The following is a 24,352-nucleotide window of genomic DNA, read 5'->3' on the forward strand; positions in this document are numbered from 1 at the left end:
TATTTGCCATGGAATGATGGGACTGAATGCCATGATCTTAGTTTTCTGAATGTTGAATTTTAAGCCAGCTTTTTTACTCTCCTCTTTCACTTTCATCAAGAGGCTCTTTAGTTCCTCTTCACTTTCTGCCATAACGGTGGTGTCATCTGCACATATCTGAGGTTATTGATATTTCTCCCTACAAGTCTTGATTCCAGCTTGTGCTTCATCCAGTCCAGCAGTTCGCATGATGTATTCTGCATATAAGTTAAATAAACAAGGTGACAATATACAGCCTTGACATAGTCCTTTCCCAATTTGGAGCCAGTCTATTGTTCCAGTTCTAACTGTTGCTTCTTGACCTGCATATAGGTTTATCAGGAGGCAGGTAAGGTAGTCTGGTATTACCATCTCTTCAAGCGTTTTCCACAGTTTGTTGTGATCCACACAGTCAAAGGCTTTAGCATAGTCAATGAAGCAAAAGTAGGTGTTCTTATGAAATTCTCTTGCTTTTTTGTGAGCCAGTGGATGTTGGCAATTCGATCTCTGGTTCCTCTGCCTTTTCTAAATCTAACTTGAACATCTGGAAGTTCTTGGTTCACGTACTGTTGAAGTCTCGCTTGGAGAATTTTGAGCATTACTTTGCTAGCGTGTGAGATGAGTGCAATTGTGCAGTAGTTTGAACATCCTTTGGCATTGCCTTTCTTTGGGATTGGAATGAAAGCTGACCTTTTCCAGTCCTGTGCCAGGGGACCTTCCCAACCCAGGGATCAAGCCCAGGTCTCCTGCATTGCAGGTGAATTCTTTACCATCTGAGCCACCTGGAAAGCCCAAGAATACTGGAGTGGGTAGCCTATCCCTTCTCCAGGGAATCTTCCCAACCCAGGAATCAAATCAGGGTCTCCTGCATTGCAGACGGATTCCTTACCAGCTGAGCTAGCAGGGAAGCCCCTTGAGTTGACCTTGGTAATTCCTATTTTCTTTGACTATCATCCATTTTATTTAATCTTCAGGTTTATTGACATTAAATTATGTGTAATTCTCTCATAATTAAAAAAAATTCTCTCCAGATCTGTAGTTATAATGTCCCTGTTCTTAGCCCTAATGTTAATTATAACTTTTCTCTTATTTTTAGTTAATGAGAACTTCCAAAGGATTATCCTCTTTTGTTAGTTTTTATTTTTCATTAATCTTTAAAACTTAATTTAAAAATTTATTTGTATTGAAGTATAGCTAATTTATAGTATTGTGTTAGTTTCAGGTGTGATTCAGTTTTACATATATTTTATATATTCAGTTATACATGTGTGTGTGTGTATATATATATATATTTATAGGCTTCCTATAAATATATAGTTATAGGAAGGACTATATATAACTATATAACTATAGTTATATATTCTGTATGTAATATATATATATATATAAATATATATATAGTATATATTTATATATATATATATGCTTTCCAAGTGGCTCAGTGGTAAAGAATCTACCTGGCAATGCAGGAGACATGGGCTCAATCCCTGGGTCAGGAAGATACCCTGGGGGAAGAAATGGCAGCCCTCTTCAGTATTCTTGCAGGAGTAATCCCACAAACAGAACAGCCTGGTGGTTACTGAGCACACACATTATATATATATATCCAGTTATATATACATGTGTGTGTGTGTATATATAGATAGATAGATAGATATAAAAACTCCTTTTCAGACTCTTTTCCCATATAGGTTATTACAAAATATTGAGTATAGTTCCCTGTGCTATACAGTAGGTCCTTGTTGGTTATCTATTTTATATATAGCAGTATTTTATATATGTGTGTATCTGCTAATCCCAACCTCCTAATTTACCCCCCCCCCCCCACTCCCCTTTCACCTTTGGTAACCATAAATTTGTTGTCTGTGTCTGCTTCTTTCTGTTTCATTAATAAGTTCATTTATATCATTTTTTTAGATCCCAAATATAAACAATATCACATTATAGTTGACTTTTATAACTTTTCTCTTATTTTTAGTTAATGAGACCTTCCAAAGGATTATCCACTTTTGTTAGTTTTTGTGGCTTACTTCAGTTAGTATGATAATCTCTAGGTCCATCCATGTTGCTGCAAATGGCATTATTTCACTTTTGTGGCTGAGTAATATTCTTACATATATATATGCCACATGTTCTTTATCCCATTCTTCTGCTGATGGACATTGGGTTGCTTCCATGTCTTAACTATTGTAAATAGTGCTGAAGTGAACATTGGGGTGCATGTCTCTTGGTTTTCTCTAGGTATACGGCCAGTTATTTATTTTTTTAAGACAAAGTTTTTAACTTAGATATAGTTGATCTACAGTAGGTTAATTTCTGCTGTATAGCAAAGTGATTCAGTTATACATACATATTTTTTACATGCTTTTTCATTATGATTATCTTAGTTTCCTGTGTTATATAGTTCCCTGTGTTATATAGTTCCCTGTGTTATATAGTAGGACTTGTTTTTTATCCATTCTGTATGTAATAGTTTGCATCTGGTAACCCTGAATTCCCAGTCCATCACCCCCATATCCCCTTCCCCCTTGGCAACCACAAGTCTGTTCTCAGTGAGTCTTTTTGTTTCATAGATAGATTCATTTTAAAACAAACAAAAATTTTTTGAGTCGATAAAGATTCAGTCTACTCTTCTTTTTACTTTTACTTTATGTTTATAATTTGGTCTTTATTTTCTTTTTTGACTTTGTTACTCATTTTCTAGATTTTTGGGTTAAATGTTCAGTTTGTCATTTTCAATCCTGTTTCCTCATAGAAATATTTTAGTAGTTGTTATATAATCACCAAAGATGGCAACATTGAAAGATAACACTCATTTGAGTATATTAGTTCTGGCTTGTTTTAAAAGTAAGCTCATTTTTTGTTACATTGTATCCTCACCTTATAATATAATTTAAAAACACTAGTTGCTATATTAAAAAGTACAATAAATATAAATAAATCAGGAAGTCCAAAATGTCTGGGAATACAGGAAAAATATGCCTTTATTACACTTCTTTCTTTTAGATGAACAATTGGATTAATTGCTTTAAGTTTAGAGATAACTCACCAAAAGAAAAATTCCCTGGAGGTTGAAGAAAATTAACAATCATATGAAAATAGAACTAATATTTTGCTTTAAATTTTTTCTCTCTTTCTGGACTTCTTGTGCAGCTTGTTATTTAACAGAAAGGAATACATATACATTTGTATACAATAATATCTGCATTGAGGAGTGGAGACTTAGCAATATTCAGTTTTCTAAAGAAATTCTGTCCATCACAAATTAAAACAAGGCAGTCATACAGTCTTCATGCATTCTAACGTGTTGAGTATGTTCCACATAAGTAAGCTTTCCGTAACTCATCTGGAAGGTATTGGAAGGATAAAAATAGACTAAATGTTCAAAATTTCCATCCTAGGAGTTTCCTGCTTTTGCCTGCATCTCAATTGTCAGTCCAGGTCCTGGCTCCTACTCCACTCTGGTCTGTGCAAAGACAGTGGAAGCGTTTACGCCATAAATATTCAGCCTGCCAGATCGTCTGGGCTTGGCCTCTGCCTCTCCTGAGACAGCTCCTTTCCTGCTCTTCTGTCAGAGTAGAAAAAGTGAAGGAGGGAGACTGTACAAAGACCCAGAAGCCAGGATGACAAACATGTGGGATTTAAAAGGGTTCATAGGTTTGTTTTCAAGGAATACAGGGCTTACAGAATTCATCCATTCTCTTCTGGTTGGCATGTCAGATTATGCTCTGTCAGCCCAGTTCGTTTGGGGGAGTTACACTGTGGAATCCGACCCTTTCTGGTTCACAGAGATAGATGGAGTCTGATGGTCACAGGGCACATTTGCCTGCTTTCTGTCATTTTCGTTACTTTGCTTCCTTAAGCAGTTCTTAAATAGATAGAAATGAGTGTCTGGAAACTATGTGACTTTTATTCCTTGTCTTTGGATGGCACATTTCCTCGGATCAGCCCAGCACTTCTGAATGGAAGTCTGTCATTCATTCATTCATTTCCCTACTATGCAGGCTAGGTAGGTGTCAGGCCCCACACAGCAGTGAAGGAAGATGTAGTGTGTCCTTACGCGTACTGGGAATAATCAACTGCAAGCAAGTTCTTTGACAGTTAATAAATTGCAGTTATGACCAGTGCTATGAAGAAGTAGTAAAGGAATTATGGGAGTGTTAAACAGGAAGGCCTGGTCTAGACGGGGAGGGTCAAGGAAAACTTTCCTGGAGTAATGACTTGAGATGGCAAGGATAAGATGAAACAGAACTGCTAAAAAGAAAGAAACAGTACAGTTTTTAGGGCTGAAAGGAACCAAAGATACCATCTACTGATGGCCGATCCTTACATTCCACAAATGAGAAAACTGAGGCCCAGAAGGTGAAGGGAGTTGCATGATTAAGGTTACACAGCTTGTTAGCCCCAGGGCTAGAGATGCGAACCCAGCACAGTTTTCTTAGGTGGGTAGGAAGCAAGGTACACTGAGTCAGAAGGGACTTAGGCATGGGGGAAACCAGGCAGGTTTAAATTAAGCTCTGCCTCCAGGTCAGCTGAAGAGCTACTTCTTCAGGTTGGGGAGGGCATTAAAAGTGACTCATCTGACAGTTTGCTGTAGCATAGTTTGGGGTGAGGGGAGGAGGTACCAAACATGCATACACCTGAAACAATAAATGTGGTGATCCAGTAGTTAAGACTCCGTGCTTCCAGTGCCGGGGGCACAGGTTTGATCCCTGGTCGGGGAACTTGAGATCCCTCATGCTGTGCAGCATGGCCAAAAAAATAAATAAATTAATTAAATAATAATTAAAATAATAAATTAATTTTTAAAATATAAATGTGGAGTTCAGTTGGGAGATCACTCACTGTTCTGTAGCTGTCTAGCTGTGTGATGAAGAGAAGTCACATAACCTCTCTGAATTGGAATTCACAGCTTATACTTGGGTATATTTCCTTTCAGTCTTTTCCTGTGCATTTTAGGAGCTTGTTAGAGATCAGTTGTGTCCTATATTTCACCTCAGTCTTTGAAGACGAAAGTTTCCTGTTTAGGTAAAATATTCTTTAAGTCCCCCTTTAAAGAGCAGTTTGCCAGCCTGTGCTTGCCCAAACATCCAGAGAATAACTGTACCAAGTGAGCCAAGCTCCAGGATCTGTAAGAATCGTTAGCAACTGAGCATATTTCTATAAAGCAATAAAGGTTTTTATATTTTGTTCATCTGTTACCCTTATGCTGTTGCCACTTTCACATTCAGTGTGTGTAGGTGGAGAGTATGAGATAACAGCGTTTCACAGATGAAAGTGAGTGGAAAAGCGCCGCTTTCCCTTTAAGGCAGTTTCAGCCCAAGCTCCCGCCCCTTTCCTGATTGACAGACCTACCCGAAGTCACATGATCCGCCTCTATTTGAAGGTCACAAAAAGCTGCTTCCTTTAGAGACAGAGGGGGAGAGAGAGAGCAAGAGGGAGAGTGAGTGTGAGAGTTAGTTCAAGCCAAAATGGCCGACAGAGTCTCTGCTGGTTTCTGAATATTTAAAATACAAAAAAACAGATAGACAAAAAGAAATCATTTTTTGGACCTTTTTTCATTTCCATTTCTACCTTGTATGCCTCAATTTGCTGGATTTAAGCACTGCTGCACTTTATGAGGTTGGTAAATATTTTCGATTTTTTAAAACCAATTGATTTATATGGATCTTGTCTAACCGTTTTCACTAGTGGTGTTGCAAATCGACATTTGTCTAGCATGGAGACTGGCTTCAGACATTTCGTGAATCTGTGTAAATCAGACCCGTGATGTACTTTTGGTTCGGCATTTTAGAAATGGAAAAGCCTTGGTAAAATATTTAATTTTGAAGTGACTTAATTGCACTTTTAATTTATATGCAGATTTTCATCCTCGTTTGTGTCTTGCAAATAAATGAAGCTGTGAGTAATTGAAAATTTGATATTTAGAGGTTTTTTTTTTAAAAAAAAAAAACACAAACCTCTCCCTACCCCCTTAAATCTGCTGCAAAAATTTGCATAAATATAAATGGGTTTGCATTCTTTCGGCTGCTAAGGCCGACAAAGGATTTGGGAGGGCAAGCACTACCACGGGAAAGCCTTTTTCTTTTTTTCTTAAAGCTTGGCCATCCTTCCTAGAGAGATGTAAAACCTAAAATAAGACCTGATACATTTTAAACATCAGGCTGGGGGTGAGTGAACAGCAGGAGGTTTGGGGTTTGTAGATTCCCCGGCTTGAAAACCTCCCAAGCAGTGTGTGGATCACCCCTCTCCTCTCGGCGCGCGCTCATTTGCGCTGGGTCTCTGTGTGTGTGCTTCAAATGTGCAGCCAGATGCGCTTTTATTTTGATCGTGGTTTGAACCAAATGGTGGGAGTATCTTGTAAACATGGTGTTTGAAAGGTAGAACAGCTCATCACCCCCGATTAGGAATTATTTCTCTCTCAGTTTCTCCCTGTGGGTTGGCCTTCTCCGTTTCTCACGGCTTACAATTTCTGTTTAATTTTATACGGATGAACTAGGCTTTTCAGCACAAATTCAGCTTCTGTATGTCTAGTTGTCTGTTTTAGCCACGTATTCATTGTGAAATGGTCGTGTCTGGTCACCTCAATAAGTAGCTGTACGTGTATGTCTGTTGGTTACCCTCGAAACTGTGTGCAGTGAGTGCCCTGAAGTTAAATTCCATTACTCCTAATGCAGGATTCTAGAAAGCCTGGGGATGGGGAGGGAAGAGGACTGAAAACTTACCTTCTCAGAGCCACCTCCCCCTATCGTTGTGAGAGTGTGATGTAATGCTCTCGGTCTGGTGGGCAGAAAGGATTGTAGTTTGTGATGTGGCGGGGAAATAGCCCTCACCCCTGGGGAAACTACCCCATCCCCCTCAGCATATCCCTGGCTGGAAGAGGCCTTGTTTTCTTTTCTTTTCTTTTTTTTCCTCCTAATTTGTATCCTCCTGATTTATGCCTTAGCATATTGGCATGAGAAAGAGACTGTTCTTCTAAAGCTGTTACGAAGTATAGTTTAGAAAGGCCATTTAAAATATGCAAATTGAATTGTCATATCCCCATCATTAAATATGTAGACTTGGATTAAAGGTAATTAAGCATAAATGGAATAATTTTGATCAGAAGGGAGCAGTGGGGCTTTTTTTTGTTTCCTTTTTAATTAATCTAATTATAAGATGCTTGCTGGGCCTGAAAGTGTTAAAAAGGAAAAAATGCTGGACCATTTTGAAAATTTGACAGTCTGCAAGAGGGTGTGTAGTGCTTTCAAAAGCTTTATTCACTGTTAAAATGGATTGGCCTCTTGTGCTGAAAATGGCCTGTTTCTTTGGGCCAATTGTTTGTAGATGAAGGGACTTTCACGCTAATTTAACAAAAAGACGTTCCATTGGAATTCATAAAGATAATTAAAGTCCTCTGTCTCTAAAGAACAAGTATTTTATTATTTTTTTAAAATTAATGTTAGTAGCAATGGAAATGAGTGGGGAAGTGACAGTTTAAATTCAGTGTAAATTTTTTTGGTGGTAGAAGTTCAGCTTTTGTGTAAGATTGGAAACATTACATTCAAAAGGTAATCTGGGACAAATTTGTCTCTTAGAAAATTTTTTTACAGCTTGAATTTAAAGGAAAAGACGTAGAAATTACCATAGTAATAGAGAGCAATAAATTGCTTTGTGGTAGACCTGAGGAAAATTAGAGTTCTGATTTTTGTTGTTTTTTTCTGGAAATGAAAGCGCTTATTTGGAGCTTTACTTGTTAGATGATTCATTTTATGCCCATTTCCTAAGTTGGCCTTACAGAAGAAGAATGAGATGAACCTCCGCTTTCCACATTTTGTCATTAGCTTGTTTTTCTGGACTGTGTAAACATGTGAATAGCAGGTTAATTCAGTTTGCAGAGCGGAGGGACCAGAAGCAGGGTGCCTGCTTTCTAAGGCAAGGAGGAGAATAATATAATGAACATTTAACAGAACGCCATCTGATTCTTTGAAATGTTTTGGTAAATATTCTTCTCTCTAGACAGGTTGAGAAGTGTGATAAATAAGACCTGGTTTCACGTATGTTAAGCGTTATGGCTCTGGTGAGTTTCAGAAGCTCAGCTGCCATTTTGGATCTAAGTTCCTGCAGAGCCAATCCTTATGGCACACCAAACTCTGGTAATTCAGGAGCAAATAAAAATGAGTTATACAGCAAGCATGCAGGTGGATAGTACTTAATTTGTGCCTTTTGTTGACGTTTTCTTTCTGTTGGCACTATGAAATGAAGCTTTAAAAATTTTAGAGATGTGGCTGATGTTATGAAGAGCAAAACGCAGAGATACTAGAACTTGCACGTTGTGGTTTTTAAAAATGAGGCAGTGTATGCAGAGGAAGTTTCTGTCTGGAGAAAAAATAATATTATCTTCACTAAAGTCTCCACACCCCCAATGCCTATTTCCTTTTGCTGGGTCTCCTTGTGATATTATAGTGATGTTACTATTCACAATGCTACTATGTTGCAGAAAGAAATGTCACAGATTCATTATTAAGATTTTACTGAAACATCACAAAAATTGATAGAGCCGTTTAATCAGAAGTGGTATCTTATTTTTAAACTGTTTTTCAGTCCTCCTATCTGCATACCAGAAAGGAAGCGTCGGCGTCTTTGGTATATGGTGCAAACTCAACTCCGTTGTTCAGCTTTGAATGGCCATTTGTTATTCTCTTTCGCCACTGGGACAAGTCATTTAGAAATCAGCTTCTAAAAATTGAAGCAGAGACTTACTAGGCTTTTCCAGCTCTTAATCCTACAAGAGACATGGAAGGAGTGATCTGTGATGATGAGACCTTTAGGTTCTGCAGAGTAGGCCCCAGCAGATAACAGTAGTAAGGGGTTAGGCCTCACCCTACCCAGCTGCCCCAGGACTGAAAAGTTTGCAAGAAATTTAATTTTTACAACTCAGTATAATCATTGACCTTCTGTCGTTTAAACTGGACAAGACCCTGAGGCAACACAGATGAATGTACTTTGTCCCAATCCTAAGGAGTACCACTCTAGCGAGGGAGGTGCTCGGTGAAAGAACCAGTCGCCTTACCTTGGTGCTCTGTGAGAGGTAGAGCAAGTCCCTGGTGCATAAGTAGCCTGAGTATCTGTGTGAGGAGAACCCTTGTTTAAAGAAGCCAAATAATTACTTCTCATTAATTTTTAGTTGTCATTTGGCTGTTAGATTTTAAGTGGACCTTGTGATTTAAAGGTGGGGTTTCTTGACTATTGACTGGGGAGTAGGGCAGCCTAGGCTAATTGTTTCCTAGTACAGTATTGTTCAAGGATTTACACTAATCCGACTTCCCTCACCTGCTTCTTATGATTAGAACTGGTGGTGGAGTGGGGTGGGGTGGGGTGAATTGAAGCCACTTGGTCTGAAAAGGGATTTAACCCATAATGGTGACATTTTAACATGTTTTCCTTTCTTCCTTCAAATATTCAGCCATCATTTATGCTAAGTGCTGGTGTAGGTGCTTTGAGAGCTAAGAATTAATTTGGTCAGCCCAGGGCCTCCAGTAACAACTGGTTCATGTGGAAATGTTTGCCATCTGATGACTATCTACTGCTTTGGGTTACAACTAGGGTAATGCTATAATTCCTTTCACCTGATGGTTTCCTCACTGATAATCAGGGAATGAATGGTAATTTTTGCTTCTGGTTGTTCTAGGGACTCCCACTTAAGGTTTGATGAGATAGTCATTTTATCCATTATTATTTTTTTTAGCTGTGCAGAATTATCTTCTGAATGATCTGAGAACCCTGCACGATCAGTTCCTCTCGCACGTCCCTCAGTTTTCTTGTAATGCCCTCCAGGTGTGTCACTCGGGCTTCCTGGTGGCTCAGTGCAGGAGACCCGGGTTCGATCCCTGGGTAGGGAAGACCCCTTGGAGAAGGAAATGGCAGCCCACTCTAGTATGCTTGCCTGGGAAATCCCATGGACAGTGGAGCCTTGTGGGCTACAGTCCATGGGTTCATGACCGACGATTAAACCATCACCAGTTGTATCACATTATTTGAAATCACATTATTTGTGTGTGGCACCTCATTCCCCACAACCCAAAGCAGACTTGAGTGTTGTGCGTGTTGCTCAGCCTTTAGTGTCTAGAATAGGGCTTAGCACAAGTGAGTACTCAGTAGAAATGTTTTTGAAGTAGGCCTGAGTTTAAGGTCACCAGGACCAGCTATGTGACCATCAGCCCCTGTTTCTTCATCGGTAAAATGGACACAGTGCTTTGTTGTGAAGCATAAAGGAAATGCTGGAACAAAAAGGCCAGCACCTAGTCGTGTTGCTTAGTAAGTGTTTCCTTCCCCTTTGCTCTCTTTCTCTCTTTGTTCAATAAACCAGAAAGGCTGTAACGTCCCCACAGAAGCCTCGGTCCTCTGATGGCTCCCAGGATTGGGACGCGCAGGCAGTGATTGCGCGGAACCTCCGCCTGGACGAGGACAGGAGCGGCGCTGAGCCCTTTCTTTTGTTCAAGTCCCTACATTCCTATGGTCTGATGTCGTCTCTTCATGCGCTCCAGTTTCCTTCAGGCTCTGCCCCTGTGGTGTATCCACATTTGCTTGGCTGCTTTTCATACATTCTGTGTTTTGCATCAAAAGGTTCTCAACAGTTTCAAATGAATTGGTCTTAGAGTTTACAAGGCAAAGGAGAACAGAAAATGCAGTGTTTTTTCCCTTCATTTTTATTATTCTGAGCCTGCACATAGAAACTCTATTTATTTAACCAAACTGCTAATAGTTTGGACTCAGAAGACAGATAAAATTAAAATTTAGGTCAATTACCCACTTGATACAATGCTTTTGAATTAATAAAGATGACACATAACATTCATTCATTGACCTTGACTGGAATTTATTTCAAAGAAAACCATTTTTATCTGTTAATTCATTTCAACAAATAATTATTGAATACCTGTTACCTGCCAGGTATTGGAATAAATGCTAGCATAGGAGTTTTATACTAGGGAGATTTTTTTTTTCCAGGTACCATTATGAAGTTAGAAAGACTATAAATGCAGGGAGCCTGGTCAGTCCTCAGGGTGTTGGACAATTACGAAAGAGGGACATGCAACCCATATAGAAGGACCAGCTTATGCAAGGGCCCTGAGGCAAGAGAGGAATTCAGCATGTTTGGAGACCTGTATGTAGAGTACTTGGACATGGTTGGAGCGTGATGTGTGTAAGAGAAAAGATAATCTGGGAAATGAAAGGGGAATCTGAAAGGGTAAACACTGGTGAGATGTAGAGGAGCCTATCAGTCATGTTTGGAAGTCTTTATCTTGAGAACAGTTAAAGAGTTCTCAGCAGGAGTTTCACCTGTTCACGATGAGTTGTTGAAAGATACGGTCTAGTCACCCTGTAGAAAGTGGCTGGAAGATTGAGTATAAGACTGGATCGTATTGCAGTAATCCTAGGTAGTGGTGGCCTGGACTAACAGCGAGTTGGGAAGAAATGGATAAATCCAGAGACATTTAGGAAGAAGATGTCATAGAACCTGATCCTTGAGGATTAGGATTGGGGAGATAAAAGATCACACCTCTGTCTCTAGCCTGGGCTACTGATGAGATGGTTGTACCATTCACGGAATTAGGGTCCCTTTAGACAAGAGACAGATGTGGGATCGAGAAAGTGAGTTCAGTTTTGGAGTAAATGAATCTTGGGACATCTAAATGAAGGTCAGGGCTTCCCATGTGGTGCTGGTGGTAAAGAACGTGCCTGCCAATGCAAGAGATGTAAGAGACTCAGGTTCAATCCCTGGGTCGGGAAGATCCCTGGGGGAGTAATTAGATATCTGGCTGGAGATAAAAATTTGAGAATCATCAGTGGTCCCAACTTTACCAAGATTTTCCTTTTTAAGTTGATTTCTTTGGTAAGCTGTCCACAAGTGACAATGTGCTGTGCAAGTGCTCTTGGGTACTGTCGAAAGGACACTCTTACAAAAAACAGGGTAAGACCACAGATGCACTCCCATTACTACTACGGTTGCTGTTGGGAATACGGAAGGAGTTTCAGGGAGGAGAAGGGCTATAACTTCAGCTTGGTTGAGGAGAGAAGGCTTTATGAGGACCTTTTATTTGAGCTGAGCTTTAAAGATTGGGCTTCCCTTGTGGCTCAGCTGGTAAAGAATCTGCCTGCAATGCCGGAGACCTGGGTTTGATCCCTGGGTTGGAAAGATACCCTGGCGAAGGGAAAGGCTACCCACTCCAGTATTCTGGCTTAGAGAATTCCGTGGACTGTAAAGTCCATGGCCTCACGAAGAGTTGGACACGACTGAGTGACTTTCACTTTCTTTAAAGATTGGGCAGAAGAGCAGACTTGAGGGCAGAGCATTGCAGCTGGAGGAGGGCTGATTGTGTTCAGAGGGGACTGAAGGGTGGTTGGTTGTCTGTGGGAGAGCTGGGATGCCTGCCCAGTAGTTTGGATTGCTGCGGCAGATAATGGGGATCTGTTGAAAGTCTGATAGCAATGTGATCTAGATGGTATTTTGAGAATACTAGTATGGCGGTGGGGCAAGAGGAGGACGGGCATGGTGGGGTTGGAAGAGGGGAGGACTGGGGATAATTGAGACAGGCAGGCCAGGTAAGAGGCTGTGGCGAAGAGGACTGTTAGAGAAGGGCCTGCTGTAAGACTGTGAGGCTGGAGGAGGTACCAGGGACCCCAGGTGTTGAAGGTGAATGATGAGAATCTTCAGCAAAAGATGTGGAATTTCAGGTCAGACATACCGAGTTTAAGAAGTTGCTAGGCCTTCCAGATGGACCTGGTTGGCAGGCGGCTGACAATGTGGAACTGACGCTTGAGAAAGAGTTCAGAAGCAGAGATAAAGAATTGGAAGTCCTCCATGTAGAAGTGATAATTGAAGCTGAGAGGGGATGAGGTCACCATGGAAGTGCAGAGAATGGAAAAGAGAACTGATAATGGGGCCTTGGGGACAGGAAGAGAAAGTGGACCTGGGAGAGGATTAAAGAAAGGTGCTTGTGCAGGACAGTCAGTCAGAGTCAGTGAGGAGAAGGGAAGGACTTCTCAGTGTCAGATGCGGTCAGCAGGTTTTGGGGTCACACAGGAAGAACAGTGTTTGGTTATGGCAGCCTCCCAGAACCTGCTCGCAGAAGGCATTCTAGTGGGAAAGGGTTGGGAATCATTAGGTTATGCCAGCACCATTCAGTGGAAATAGAATGTGAGTCATGTGTTATTTTACATTTTCCAAGAGTCACATTAAAAAAAATAATAAGCAGGAATTCCCTGGCGGTCCAGTGGTTAGGACTCTATGCTTTCACTGCCAAGGGCTCAGGTTCTATCCCTGGTTGGGGAACTAAGATCCTGCATGCCACGTGGCCAAAACAGACACAGGTGAGATTAATTTTAATAATATCTACTTTATTTAGATGTGCAAAATAATATAAATTCAACATGTAATATATTTTAAAATATTAATGGGATATTTGATATTCTTTTTTACTATTCAGGTTTTCAAAATCTGGTGTTTTATCCTTACAACACATTTCAGTTTGAACATGAAATTTTATTAGAAATGCTTGATCTGTATTTAGATTTGATAAAACTTGTAGTTGAAAAAGTAGGGGCTTCCCAGGTGGCGCAGGGATAAAGAATCTACCTACCGTTACAGAAGACGCAGGTGTGATCCCTGGGTTGAAAAGATCCCCTGGGGTAGGGAATGGCAGCCCACTCCAGTGTTTTTGCCTGGAAAATCCTGTGGACAGAAGAGTCTGACAGGCTATAGTCCATGGGGTCGCAGATTTGGATACAGCTGAGCACAGACACATACACAGTTGAAAAAGTATATTCACATACCCAAGTTTTTCCAAACATACAAGTTTTCTAGTAATGGAAGTAAATTACCAATTTAAGGAAAAAAAAATTTTTTTTGGCTGTTGCCTCGCAGTTTACGAGATCTCAGTTTCCTAAAAAGGGATTGACCATGGACGTAAAATCCTAGAATTCTAACCACCAGACCACCAGGGAACACCCTTAAAATTTAAGTTAAACAAAATTCATTTGAAAATTCAGTTTCTCTGTCACAGTGGCCTCGTTAAAAGTGCACACTAGCTGTGTGTGGCTACAAAATTGGACAGGGAGCATTTACGCAAAGTAAGACAGGTACTTGCAGGTACTGTGCATTTTGGAAATAGCCAGATCATCACTAAACATTCTTCCCATGGCAAAGCACTTCATAGGATTGGTGTTACTTAGAACACGTGGGCTTATGCTTATGAAATTTTTAGAATTGGAGGGGTCAGATCCTAAGTTTACTTGTGAGAAGATGAACTGTTTTTTTTTAATGTGCAGGTTCTAAAATTTAAAACAAGGAATTGAAAAAAATTGTTCAGGTCAGCAGGATGGTACATTGGTAAAAGTTTTTAAATATAACCAATTTGTGTCCTATTAGAAATGCTAGGTACAGAGGTTTACATCTAAGGAAGGGATAGTCAGGGAGATTAGGATGGACATGTACACACTGCTGTATTTCAAATGGATAACCACCAAAGACCTGCTGTGTAGCACAGGGAACTCTGCTCAGTGTTGTGTGGCACCGTGGGTGGGGGGAGTTCAGGGGACGGTGGATACATCTGTACGTATGGCTGAGTCCCTTCGCTGGACACCTGAGACTTTCACAGCATTGTTCATCGGTTGTACCCTAATACAAAGTAAAAAGCTTTTAAAAAGTAAATAACAGCAGCTTTAGCTGGAAGGGTAGCAGCACTGCTGCCCCCTTTTCCAACTCTGTGGAGCCAGTGAGATGAGTGGTTTAGGTGGGAGGTGACATCAGGATTCCAGGGTTCTCAGAAGCTTTCAGTCCTCGATCCCAGTCTTCCAGTGTGGGTAGAGGTGCATGAGGGGTAAGGGTGCCAAAGGCTAATTATCTTGGGCTTGAATCTCACTTCTCTTTGGCAGGCTGTTTGGCCATGGACTATTATACTCATTTTGTATTTCTGGACATCTGGTCCAGTATAATATTTACTAAGTATGAGTGGTTTATAAAAAAGCAGGTTCAGAGATTTATATTATATTTAGTGATCTCACTGATTTATACTGCTAGCTAGTTGCTAACTACAGCTTCTAAATAATAACCTGTAAAGATAGAAATGATCCTGAATTGTGCTTGGAACCAAATGTTGTTCACACTGGAAAGTCAGGCATTGGTTTTGGGTTGGTGCACAATTCCATCTTGGTGGACATAGAGGACCTTATTTTTCCATGAAATTTTCTTAAATTTCATATTTCTGTGAAATATAAGAATTTGAAGTGTCAGCTATTCACTGAAGTCCTGTTTTTAAAATCAATACGAAAATTAATTCCTTACCTTTTTGTTTTCCTTTAGAAGTGCATTTTAGTCATCCATGCCTTTGTTAAAAACAGCCATACTGTGTAGTGGTGGGCTTACGTGATGCCCTTCATTTATTTTTTGATATTTATTATTTGTTTTTATTTGGGTGCGCTGGGTCCTAGTTCTGGCACTGGAGATCCTCAGTGTACCTTGCAGCATTCAAGGTCTTTAGTTGGGGCATGTGGAATCTACTTTCCTGACCAGAGATCAAACCCAGGAGCCCTGCGTTGAGAGCTTGAAGTCTTAGCCACTTCCCCGCGTGATGTCATTTAATGGCTTAATAAGACCAGAGACCTAGCACAGGATCCCTTGTCCCCTCTCAGAGCCCAAAGCAGTAAGTCTTGTACCTCTAGATGCCATTGTTTGTGTGTGGTTTTTTTTTTAACCCTTTGCTTGCCGAAAATAATTGCTGCTCTTTTATGCCAAGAAGTTGCTGTTTTTAAGCTGAAGTTAGATGGCTAGTTGGGTAGCTTAGAACAGTGGCTTCCAAACTTTTTGATTGGATCAACACTGAGAAATATAATTTGCATTGAGAATAAAGTATTGTTGTTTAGTTGCCAAATCGTGTCCCAACTCTTTAGTGACTCCATGGATTATAGCCCGCCAGGCTCCTCTGTCCATGGGATTTCCCAGGGAAGAATACTGGAGTGGGCTGCCATTTCCTTCTCCAGGGGATCTTCCCAACCCAGGGATGGAACCCCAGTCTCCTGAGTCTCCTGCATTGGCAGCTTGAAATTCTTTACCATTGTACAACCTGGGAAGCCCCATACATAAAGTATGCACTAAAGCAAAAGTATTTTCCTTGTGATACTATGTAATATATTCTATCCTGATACGTTTTCCTCAAGTCCATTTTGTAAAACAAAACCCCAAATAAGCTGATCCCAACTACTAAAGTGGCTTAATGACCCACTCTGTGTTGTCTCACTCAAGTTTAGAGAAGGTTTAGGGGACCACTCAGGAGTTGGCCGTATTCCCAGACCTGGTCCCCACTTTGGTTGATTTTGGGAATCAGATTTGTCATTCTGCTCAGTTGTCACACCAACCAGATTCATAAGTGATTTTTAGAAGTGTTCATTTGCTACTTGAGCATGTAGAAGATGGGTATTTTTGATGACCAGAATGTTGTCCTTCCTATCCAGGGCATTCTGTTTGGATCACTAGGAACTGGACATCCATATTGAGGAATGGAGAGATTTACATATGTCCCCCTTCCCCAAATTTTAGAGAAACTTAAGTAGAAAAACCAGACTGCCAGATGATCTATTTTCTCTTGAGAAAGCCCCACAGAAAACAGTGTCATACTCTCTTTTGGGAGGGGTGATTCCCTGCCCTCTTTCCAGGTTTCAGGAAGACACATTTCCCCTAATTAACACATTCTGTTTTCAGATACACTTCAGTAGGTTTGATTAGTTTAGCATTTCCCACTGTCAAGGTACTAATAGGTTTGTCTGGGTAAAAAAGAAAAAAAAAAAAGGGGTCCTTTCCTGAATTAAACTGATCTTGCTTACTACAAGGACTTAGAATCTTTAAGATGCTAATATGTATTCAGAATCTTACAAGTGTTATGTATATATAAAATCTTAAAGTACCAGATTTTTATTTTTGTTTTTTAGGCACAGTTTGGAGTAATGCATGGTGTGCTTTCCATTTTAATTATTCCTTTCTTAAAACTACATTCTAGACAAGCAAGCTGGATTTGGCTGTTTCCCAGGTCTCTTCAGACACTTTAACATGGTGGTTCCCAGATGTAGTTTCAGGGAACTGTAACATTGCAAAAGCAATATTAGGGTCCAACATGAATTAACCAGTTTTAAATTTGCCAAGTAACAGCATTTGGAAAAAAAAGGCAACCCTATTTTTTACCATTATTTCAAAGAAAAGGCATTTTGACAAAGGAGTAGAATGCATAGTCGCAGAATAAGAAACATTTTACTAAGTTGAATATAGCTTTATGAAGACTATTACATAGGGAATGCAGATCAGCACAGGTACAGGATTTCAGCATTAGGGAATCACCCTAATTATAGACCATCTCTTAGCATGTATTACAATTAACTGTGTGCTCGCTGGTTTTATTAGCCTCACTTTATAGGAATACAAGTTCTGAGACTGCCTTCCTTCATTCTTATTTATTAACTATGATGATGGTTACCGTGTCACAGGAACTCACACTTTAAAAAAAAATTACTTCCTCTGAATATACTGTAACCAGATGACCATTCTACTTTAACATAAGGAAAAAAAAAGCCAACTCCATTAGGTGCTGAGCAGTTCTATTCTAATTGTAGAATTTAGAGCATTCTCTTCTATTCAGAGCCTGTTCCAAAGTTGATCTGATTTAATGAGGTATACAGTTGACCCTTGAACAGTGCTGGGGTTAGGGATGACAGTCCTCTCTGTGGTTGAAAATCCGAGTATAAATTTACAGTCAGCCCTTCGTATCCACAGTTATGCATCTGCGGATTCAACTGTTAAGTATTTACTCTTGAAAAAAAATCCACATATTAGTGGACACGCACAGTACAAACACTAGTTGTTCAAGGGTCAACTGTATAGTCATGGTGATTTTGTAAAAGAGGCCGTTAGCTCACGAAACTAAATAATATTACTTATGTACATTTCTGCCAGCTTGTTGGCTCTTGGTGACTTGTAAATAATGGCCATAGCTGATTTTCTGTCATATTACATATTATTTTTATATCCATCCTCCCACTCTCACATCTTAAACGACAAAGACCTTAAATCTGGCAGCCACACATCAAATGTCCCCTCTGTCTGTCTTCAGCGAGAGAAAGTGCTTTTTCGATGCACTTTACTCCTGTAATCAAGGGACGCATGGCCGGCAGCTCACTGGTCTGCCCTGCTGTGATAATGCTATCAGCTGGCTGTGGGAGTGGCTGTCCCCGTGAGGGCTTTGACTTTTCCTCATCAGAGTCCTCTGGCCAACAGAGGAAAAGGGGAGAGTTTGGGGTTAGCAGTGTAGGTAGGGTGTTCAGAAGCAGTATCGTGCTGGTAGACTTGGTGTATTGAGCGGGGCATACGCTGCGTCCTGTGTACTTGGAGAAATTACTACCTAAGTATTTGTGCATCAGGCACTATAGGTTGATGGGAATAGCACAATGATATAAAGACCTGGTTTTTCTTTTTGGAACACAACCAGTAATATGAACCTGCCTGTAATAAAGACAGGCATGATGCCAAGAGATCCTGGAGGTTGGAGGCAGAGCCTAGGGCACTAGGGAAGATTCCACCAAAGAAGAAGAATCTGACCTGAGTTGTCATCAGTGTGGTGTTTTTTTTTTTTTTTTTTAATATTTATTTAGCTGTGCTGGGTCTTAGTTGCAGCATGCAGAATCTTTGATCTTCGTTGTGGAACTTGCAGTCTTAGTTACAGCACATGAGATTTAGTTCCCTGACCAGGAATCAGATCCTGGTCCCCTGCATTGGGAGCGCGGAGTCTTAGCCTCTGGACTACCAGGGAAGTCCTTGAACTGAGTCTTTAAGGGAAGTTAGGAGTTGCTTGGGGAAGGGGTTGGTGAGTAGGGGAGGAGTGATATAACATAGGGGCTAAGAACTGAGGTTCTGAAGCCAGGACAGATGTATGATTAGGTCAACCCACTTTTGGGCAAGTAATATCTGTGTGCCTCAGCTTTTTCACTTGTAAAATAGGGGATAATAACAGTACCTGGAGTCAGTGTTAGCTACTGTTCTCATACTTTTTGTTGCTAGCATTTCAGGCAGAGGAAGTGGCTTGAACAGAGGCGAGGAGTTGGGGGTGGGGGAGTATGAGAAATGGTGAGATGTTTGTGTAGGCTGCCTGGAGGAGAGGGGAAGGGTTGGTTGGAATTTGTGGCCTAAGGAATCTGAATTTTATCCTGTAGAAAGCAGTTTTAAAACCTCAACTTGCCAGGGTTTCCCTGGTGGCCCAGTGGTTAAGAATCCACCTGTTAGTGCAGGGGACACAGGTTTGATCCCTGGTCCAGGAAGCTTCCACATGCCTAGGAGCAGCTAAGCCCATAGGCCACAACTACTTAGCCCGTGCCCTAGAGCCCATGCTCTGCAAGAAAAGAAGCCACCGCAATGAGAAGCACTGCGACTAGAGAAATTTCTCACACAGCAACAAAGACCCCAGCACAGCCAAAAATAAACAAACAGTTGTTCTCAATATTTAAAAAAAAATCTCAACTTGCTTCTGTTGATCTCCGTGTTGGGATCTGATACAGGAGGAGACACTGGGGGCAGTCAAAGCAAGAGGAGAGATTGGAGAATGTAAATTAAGTGAGTGATGGTACAGATGGAAAGAACTAGATTTTAGAAACAATTTGGTATTTCTGAATGGTGAAGTCCATTGGATGTGAGAAAGAGGGAGGAATTGTGCACAGGCCCCAGGCTGGGTGGAATGGGTAATGCCAGGAGTGGTAATGGGCATTCATTGGGTGGGGCAGAGGTGTTGAATGTGTAAAAGGGTGAGGATGGGGCAGACAGGCTTGTGTGTGCTTTGGACATGCTTGAGATGTTTGCTGGACATTTAGTATAGCTTGCCTGGCATGCTGCGGTCCATGGCGTTGCAAAGAGTTGGACACGACTGAGCAACTGAACTGAATTGACAAGTGAAAAGAACCATCTGGCGCTCGAGAGAAGTTGGGAGCCATCCATTTACATCTGGAGATGGTCTTCTAGGCCACGGTTATGACAGCACTCTCCTAGCAGATGATCAGAAGAGTGGGATGAAAACAGGAAAAAGGTGGTGCAAGAGAAACCCAGGCAGGAAGGAGTTTAGGGAAGTAAAGGAGGGTTATCAGGGCTGGTTCCTCAGGTCAGCCGAGATAAACCCTAGCTGTGGGCAGTTAGGTTTGGCCTTTAGGAGCTCAGTGCAACAGGTTCAGGGCTCCATTGAAGTCCAGCATGTTGTCATTCATTCCGCTTGCCGCTGTCTGTCACATTGGGAAGTCTGCCTGTGGGTTTTCGGTTTCTGTCACCACGGTGAGTAGCTCTAGGACAGGAACCAGTTGTGCTCACTTCTGTAACCCCAGCACCACACACACACACACACACACCCCTTGGTGGTGGTTTTACTGTTGAGTCAGTTGCTTAGTTGTGTTTGACCCTGTAACCGCATGGACTGTAACCCGCCAGGCTCCTCTGTCCATGGGGTTTTCCAGGCAAGAACACTGGAGTGGGTTGCCCTTTCCTACTCCAGAGGATCTTCCCGACCCAAGGATTGGAGCCACGTCCCTTGTGTCTCCTTCATTGTCAGGCGGATTCTTTACCGCTGGTGCCACCTGGGAAGCCCTCTCCAGAGATAAAGCTGGGAGAAAAGAGATGAGATCCTTGTCTTTGTGGGGCTTATGTTCTAAAGCATGAATCTGAAGGCTCGGGAAAGAACAAGTCCAGAGGTAACCAGCGAGGATACTGGGATGAACTCTGACTTCATCCGTGACCTGAGCCTGGTACCTAGGATGCATTTGCTGCAGCTAGTTGGCTTGAACAGAGGAGAGGGTTTGAAAATACAACGGAGCTGTGGGAAGAGATTTGCTGCATAGATGACAGCCTAGCCTTGGAGAGGGAAGAGTAAATTTGGAAATGGAGAGAAGGATATTTGAGGGAGTTCCCCCTGAGAGACATTGGTCTCTGAATAGGAGGCATTCCTCCCTGTAAAACAAGAGATGAAGTTTGAGTGGAGAAGGGTTACAGGAAGAGCCGTCTACCTACCCTGTGGCTTTTAGCTGAGAGAAGACATCCTCTATTTCTAACTGCAGCGCCCCGCAGCCGTGCAGGCTCCTTCCAGCGAGGCAAGGTGAAGAACACAGAGAGCTGGGGTTCGTCTGAGGCTGAGTGAGAACTGACCTGGGTAGGTAGTGTGGAGTACCCAGGGCCTGAAGTCTTCAGGGAATCCTGGTGAATGTTCATGAGATGCTGGGCTGGGCTGGGAATAAGATAGGACCAAGGTCAGGTCTTTCCTGAAAAGGAAAGAAAGGTCTGGGTTGGAGGAGGTGAGAACTTATGCTTTAGAAGGGAAAAATAATACTTTCTTTGTGCTTTGAAGTGCTTTATATACATTAGCATTTAATCTTCATGGCCATGCTAGAGCTGACTACAGAGATGTTAGGTATCGTGCCCAAAGCTGCACAGGTGGGAAGGGGTCCTGACAGCCTTGGCTGCTGAGTTTGTGCGCTTGATCACTAAGCCTGACTGCACTGGGGGGAAACCAGACGTGACCGCTTCTCCCAGGCCATAGCTTCACGGAAGTTTCCTGAAGTTGCTGAACCATCCTGCCCTTCTAGCAGAAATCTTTTGAAGTGGCATGAAAGGGATCTGTGAACTGTCCCCTGCCTTTTAAGTACATTTTACACAACATTATATTTTATATAGAACTCTCTTTTTCCCACCTGCCTTGCTCATGCCTAAACATCTTTGAATAGAGAAAAAAAAAAGTCTTTCACCGAGAAGACTTTAAATGCAGATCAACCTCGAGTTCTTTGGGCTGTAGCACCTTCTCGATTTACCTGTCCTCCCCCCACTAAACTGAGAAGAGCCCGAGCAGCTGGCACTTGCACCCGTTGGGAGGGCGGAGAGACTGAAGAGCAGCTCAGCTGAGAGGAGGGGGATCTGGCTGTATTGCCTGTTGCTGCGTCTACAGTGGGGGGCGGGCATTTCCAAGTTTGACAGACAAGAATGTGTTCTCTTCCTGGGGCGAGTCCCCGTGTGTTTTCAGTGACATTGGCTCTCCTGGAGAGCGAGTTGGACTTCTGCTGGGTAAGGCGTTAGGCCTCTGGCCCTGTGCCCTCAGCCTGTGTCTAAGGCTGTGACAGGTGACTCAGAGTTTAGGCTCTCTGCAAACCTGGGTTTGGGAGAGACATTTTGACCTTTGCTTGGAAGCCATTTGGAAGCACAGAGGCTTTCCAAATGAAACATGTAGACAACTTTATCCTCTTGTATGAAGACTCATTTGTAAAGATAGCAGTGTATATTCATGGTACCTCAGCAGTTTGTTTGCATTCTTTTAACTTTGTTCTCAAAGCAGTTTGGAAGGAAGGTCACTATATCCTCCATCCCTTCATGGTAAACAAATTTTCATGATTTAAAAAACACACACACACACCAAAACCACAGCTTTTACATGCCAGAAAAGCTTAGATATTTCAAATATCGAATGCACAGGACAGATAGATCATTTGGCACTGTTTGCTGACAGTATTTAGTTCAATTCAATTCAGTCGCTCAGTTGTGTCTGACTCTTTGCGACCCCAGACAGTATTTAGGTTCACTCCTTATCTTGATATTTTCTATGGAGGCCATGTCTTAACCTGCAGAGACTTCTGTACTTCTGCTTGGTTCACTGTTTGAGGCAAGCATTTTTGTCCTTTTTTTTTTTTTTTTCCAACACTACTAGAATGCCCATACTGCATCACATTATTAACACCTTTGGTTTTAAAAACTGCTTACTTCTGGATTACCCTGAAGTGGTCCAGTGGTTAAGAGTCTAGCTGTCAGTGCAGGGGACACAGGTTCAATCCCTGGTCTGGGAAGATCCCACGTTCTGTGGAGCAGCTGAGCCCAAGTGCTAGAGCTTCTGAGCTAGTGTTCTAAAGCCCATGCTCACGATGAGAGAAGCCAACACAGTGAGAAGCCCAAGCACCGCAACTAGAAAAAGCGCGCACGCAGCGGTGAAGACCCAGTGTAGGCAAACATAAAAATAGACATATAATATTAAAGAAGAAAAAACCAGACTGGTTACCTCTCCTTCATTTTTAGTGGTGTGATCTTCTCTCATCAGATATTAAATCCTAATATTTAGTCACTGGTGCTTGACAGAGCTGGCTAGGCAGAACAAACAAATGAATAACCCATCCCTGAGATAGTGGCCCCAGTGCCCTCAGGCCGGGGTTAATTGGGGTTTCTGAGACCAATTGGCAGCTTTATTTGGAAGTCAAAAGTAGAAAACATAACCTATTTATTTCTCATTTCTTCTCCTTCTGAACATTGATACTATTCTCTTAGGTAAAGAATAAAGTCATTGCTTGTTTTTAGGTCATGGAACTCTTGCTGGTATTTTTTCATGTTTCTTTGTTTTGGTCAGGGGCGGTGATAGGCAGACACACGTTAAACTAGCACTTATGACCCATGTTCTTTTGTAGATTCTCTCTTTGGTTTGTGTGACCAAACTGAAAAACACTGGTCTGAATCATGCTGAGTTTTTCCAGGAGTCTCTTGTGGGGTACTCACATTCAGTAAGTACCTATTACATAGCAAGTACTTCTCATGATCCCATTGAGTCCTCACCACAACCTGAAGTGGAGTTTGATCTTCATAAGAAAGATGGTGGGCACAAAGCTTAGTGTCTGATCTGAGACTACTAAACAAGGAAGTGGAGGAACTGGGGCTCTGATTCCAGAATGTATTCTCTTTCCAAGCCTTCTCAGTGGCAGCGCAGAATACTTTGTTAATTGATGGTAACCCCCTGTTTTATAAAGCAACGTGTCTTAAAATATGTGTTCAAATGATGTAAACTGATGGCTTTATGGGACTCCTCAGCACTGCATTGATAATAAATAATAACGAGGACAAAGAGGCCAATGCTGCTGGCATGCGAGGCAGGAGGTCTTTAGGGGGACAGTCCTGATGGCCATTGAAAGACATTTTTCTTTTTGAGCAGCATGATACATTAACTGGAAAGAGGAATTACTGAGTAGTTAAAAAGTTTATCTCAAATGATTAATTGAAAAGCCAAATTGATTAATAAAGAGACATTTTTAAAAGGATCTTAACTGTTTTGAGCTTAAGTAGTAATTCTTAAAGTGTAATCAAATAGAGGACTTATCAAAGCTATAATGAAGAAAATAGAAATCATTTGTAATTAGACAGTAATTAAAGGCAAGTACATGCCCAGTGATTTTAGAGTGCTTGAAAACAATTACTTTTCTTAAGTAGGTTAAACATCTGGGTTACAGGCTTGTTTACACTATTAATCTACTTAACAAA

General features: G+C 41.5%; 1 protein-coding gene across 13 annotated transcripts in view; it reads left to right on the top strand.

Moving 5' to 3' along the window:
- Positions 1-24,352, top strand: part of TNRC6B (trinucleotide repeat containing adaptor 6B) — a 242,251-nt gene that overhangs the window by 110,880 nt on the left and 107,019 nt on the right. The window contains exons 1-2 of one of the 13 annotated variants that reach the window (XM_070453398.1): positions 5,391-5,640; positions 23,509-23,601. The exons of 11 other annotated variants lie outside the window; for them this stretch is intronic. In XM_070453398.1, the coding sequence (XP_070309499.1) occupies positions 23,558-23,601 (44 nt within the window). In that variant the 5' untranslated portion in view covers positions 5,391-5,640; positions 23,509-23,557. Of the gene's footprint in view, positions 1-5,390; positions 5,641-23,508; positions 23,602-24,352 lie in introns of those variants that run through there. One more of the 13 variants, XM_070453401.1, reaches the window with a different exon arrangement.

The sequence above is a fragment of the Odocoileus virginianus genome, chromosome 23, assembly GCF_023699985.2.
Source record: "Odocoileus virginianus isolate 20LAN1187 ecotype Illinois chromosome 23, Ovbor_1.2, whole genome shotgun sequence".
Classification (NCBI taxonomy): Eukaryota; Metazoa; Chordata; class Mammalia; order Artiodactyla; family Cervidae; genus Odocoileus; species Odocoileus virginianus.